The following is a 4,207-nucleotide window of genomic DNA, read 5'->3' as shown; positions in this document are numbered from 1 at the left end:
AGTGAGGGAAGAAGTAACAGCGGAAGAAGAGGTCATGGTTGAGCAAAAATTTTAGCTCTAGATACCATGTAAGATGAGAGAGAAAAGTTATTTTATTATTGCAAAAGGAAAACTATATATAGAGTACAGAGGGTGACTTGTAGAGTCACGTGATAGATTCCAAGTGAAAATTCTTTGGATGGTTTGATTCCAAGTGAAAATTCTTCATATGGTTTAATTCCAAGGGAAATTCTTGGGATAGTTTGATTCTGAGTGAAAATTTTTGGGATAGTTTGATTCCAAGTAGAAATTCTTAGGATGGTTTGATTTTAAGTGAAAATTCTTGGGATGGTTGAATTCCAAGTGGAAATTCCCTGAATAGTTTGATTCCAAGTGGAAATTCTTGAGACGATTTGATTTCAAGTGATACTCTTTATGGTGGAGTGTGATTGTTGATATAGGCAATGAAGATATGTTTATTTTGATCAGGGTGGAGAATGTTGGGCTGATGAAAGGAACATGTCTTGAAAAGTCCTACATCGCCTCGGATAACGTAGGAGGTGGGTGTTAGTGACTATATAATAGACTCTAAGTCTATGATGTTCCTTGTCCCAATTCAAAGATACTTTGAGCTAGTGTTTGACCTTTCTTACACTCTTGTGGTTAGGGTATTGTGAGGTTTAGTCCAAAAATTCTTCTAATTACTCCTCCACACTGTTGAAGCAAGACTTACGTAAATTCTAATAACCTTTCTACACGCTCTTATAACTTGTGTTTGTTTTCAGGAATAGATTTGAAAGAGTGAATTTAAACAGATTTGAGAAGAAAGAAAGATGAAAATTAGATTGTTTGGATTAAGGGAAAGATAGAGAAATTTGAAGATAAATAAGAAGAAAGTTTATAAAAATTAGTGAATGACAAATAATTTAATTGATAAAAATAATAAATTACTATTTTATCTTACATATAAAAATAATTTAACTTACTAGAAATTTCTTGATTTAAATAAATCAATATATAAATAATAATAAATGAGTTCAAATGTTGCACTTTATTACTTCCAAAACGCGGGAAAATTTAACACAATAATAATAGCATTATAAATTTAAAAGAAACTAAATAGTACTTTTATTACAATTTTCAAAATCTGACAAACAATGAAAACCCTAAGAATTTCCTAACTCAAAATCCCTAGGATAGCCCTCTCTCCATCTCAGGTGTTAGCAGCATCAACTGTATCATAAACTGCTCTCGTGTAAAGAATTACACGATCATCGCCAAGCACAAATAGAAAGGGTGAGCTCAACAGAATATAAGAAACATAATAGGTAAACAATACAATTACACCCAATTATATTCTCATAGTTAGACCCTAATCACATCCTTAATACCCCCAAGGCTTGTAAACTCCAATTTAATCAACAAAGTTAGCCATGGACTCAGGATTCATGATGCTCACACGAACCTTCCCGTTCGTGGTCCAGCCTCTACGAACCTCCCCGCTCGTAGTCCTACTCTACGGACCTGCCCGCCCGTAGTCCAACACATGTGATCCACCAACTACGTACCTCTCCGCATGCAGCATCTCTCAATTGTGAGCACGGAACATGCAAACTTACCTCGCTCGTATCCTCACAGGAGAGTAATTGAGTATGAACCTCCCCGCTCATACCATCACATGCCAATCACCTTCCATGAACCTACCCGCTCATGGCACAGCATCTCCTGATCCACGTTCTCATAAATGCGTACAAACAATACCCACAAACTGCACTAAACTCGCTTGGGCTAGAAGCCTTAGCTTAAGCGATCAGGCTTGTCTCGCTTAGGCTAAGCTTCCTCGCCTGAGCGAGTGTGCTACAGCAGCTCACTTGCGAAGTCTCGCTTAGGCGAGCCTATTTCGCTTGGGCGAGCCCTTCCTTCGCCTAGAGCATCACTCTCGCCTAGGCGACGAGCTAAACATCACACAAAACAATCACGAGTTCTCGCTTAGGCGAGAACCTCTCGCCTGGGCGAGATGCCCCAAACCCGAGTCTCACAACCCTCAATTTCTCGCTTAAGCGAGATACACTCGCCTGAGAGAGCTAACAAGTCGCCCAAAACCATGGGCCTCCGCCTGAGCGAGTGGCTCGAGCAGAATCAGGGTCACCACTCTGCAATTCTCGCCTGAGCGAGCCTGGCTCGCCTGAGCGAAATCAGCAGATAAGTTCCCTGTTTACGCACACCCAAACACATAAACAAGACCCAAAATCACATTCAACATTACCCAAACACTTCATCACATAACACCAGCATTAAGAACTTGATTCAGACTCCAACTTGACCATAAAATTCGAATTTTTAACCACAACCACGCATACAGCATTTCAAACCTCATTATTGGCATATATTTGCATAAGGATTTCCCATACACATCAAAACCATAAGAAACTCAATTTCACAGTATATTGGCTACGAAAATCTTATGTCTATCATACAATTTATTCATGCCCAACACAGAATGCAAAGATTGTCACCAAATACATATAGATATGAAAAAGAGCTCCCCTAACTTTTGAATCCTTGCTTCAAAAGGTTGTCTAACCTAGGCTTTGGGATACCTAAGAACCCTCCTTTTGCTCTCTCAACCACCACAGTTTTGCTCTCAATCCTAATTCACTTTCCCACTCAAAATTCGTGCTCCCTTCTCACTCTAGGTTTCAGACTTCTAAAACCCTTCAATTTGCCTAATTCTCCCCTTTTATATGGCTCCTAATTGTGGTAAAAAAAATAAAACGAAAAATGGTCCTTTTTAATGTTTATCATTACCTTTTATAGACCATTATAGGTTGTTTCTCCCAACTCCCTTGGGAGCCCATTGTCTCTAGGGCTTTCCCACCCTTTCACATTCAGACCACAAGTATTTTAGCAAAAATAAAGAGATTAATTTATTCTCAGCAAGGAGGAGAAGATGAAAAGAAGATTGAATGGTATGAATTAAGTTAGGAGGAGAAGTGGTATGGTGTCCAATCACACACCATGCGCCAGCCATATGGTATGTTATGTTTTATGAAATAAGTTTTATAAATTAAGTTATGACAATACATAGCTTATGGCTATTTAATTACACCATGTCACAACCATTTTGGTGTTCATCCATCAACTTAAATGTTTCCTTAGCTCTATTTCTTAATAATATATTCACAGAATGATATTTCTTTTTTGTTTATTTTATTATATAATTGGGACCCTCAATTCATAATACTGCACACAAAAATGGAATGAATTTTATGATGATCAAAATGTGTCCTAAAATAAATTCAAGTACACTAAGACCTTATTAAAATGTACTAATTAATCCGTAAATCTCACTAATACCATTCAAGTTTACTATACACGGATTGTGGCCATCCAATTACAGCATACCACAACCATCTTTGTGCTCATCTACTGGTTTAAATATTTCTTTGGTAAGCTTCTATTTTATGATAATATTATTTCGATATTATATTTAGAAGATGACTTTTATTTATTTATTTTATTAGATTAGCGGAATAGTTCATGAACTTGATCAAGATTGGCCGAATTATCTTTGGAACAACAATTACTTTTGGAATTCAGAATGGATGAAACATGGAACGTGTTCAAATATGCTACCATTTGATTATTTCAGACTCACGTTAGATATATATGCAAGGAATGATATTCAACAAATACTTGAACATGCAAATATATTACCTGGTAGAACTTACCCTGCGAGGCAAATCATCGCAACTATAAAAACATCACCAATTGGTGTTGAACCACAACTGAATTGTAGAAGTAAGGATTTAGTTGAAATAAGGTTATGCTTGAACAAAAGCCCCATTCCCCATTACATCAAGTGTCAAAACCCACAATTAAATTGTCCTAAGAAAGTAAACTTTCTGTAAAATTTAAATTCAACCTTGTAATAATGCATTTTACAAAAATAAAGTTCTTGGTTTTAAAACATGGTGGTCCTTCTCTAAACTTTTTGAATATGATTTAATTTAATGTTCTTAACTGAAGCATGATCTTGTCAAAAGTATAAGGCTATAATAAGGGAATACTATTATAAGCCTCTTGTTTATGATTTATTTTAAAAATAAAATACTTTACAGTCATACCAATGACATTATTTAAGGTATTATTTCAACTTACGTGTTGTCTAATTTAAAAAAAATAATAATGATGTTATGCCTAAACCAAAACAAATTTATTGAAGTAG

General features: G+C 35.9%; 1 protein-coding gene across 1 annotated transcript; it reads left to right on the top strand.

The window, feature by feature from the left end:
• Window positions 1-3,338: 3,338 nt before the first annotated feature.
• On the top strand, window positions 3,339-3,890 carry LOC146885791 (uncharacterized; the record flags this gene model as incomplete). The annotated part of the gene is made up of 2 exons (XM_085675096.1): window positions 3,339-3,428; window positions 3,504-3,890. Coding segments are annotated over 2 exons (477 nt in total), but the record flags the coding sequence as incomplete, so codon positions are not given.
• Window positions 3,891-4,207: the final 317 nt, after the last annotated feature.

This window comes from Vigna unguiculata, chromosome 6, assembly GCF_037176805.1.
Source record: "Vigna unguiculata cultivar grain cowpea cultivar isolate G323 ecotype 2 chromosome 6, ASM3717680v1, whole genome shotgun sequence".
NCBI classification, from domain to species: domain Eukaryota; kingdom Viridiplantae; phylum Streptophyta; class Magnoliopsida; order Fabales; family Fabaceae; genus Vigna; species Vigna unguiculata.
The sequence above is the reverse complement of the archived record's forward strand: the minus strand, read 5'-3'. Positions and strand labels throughout refer to the sequence as shown.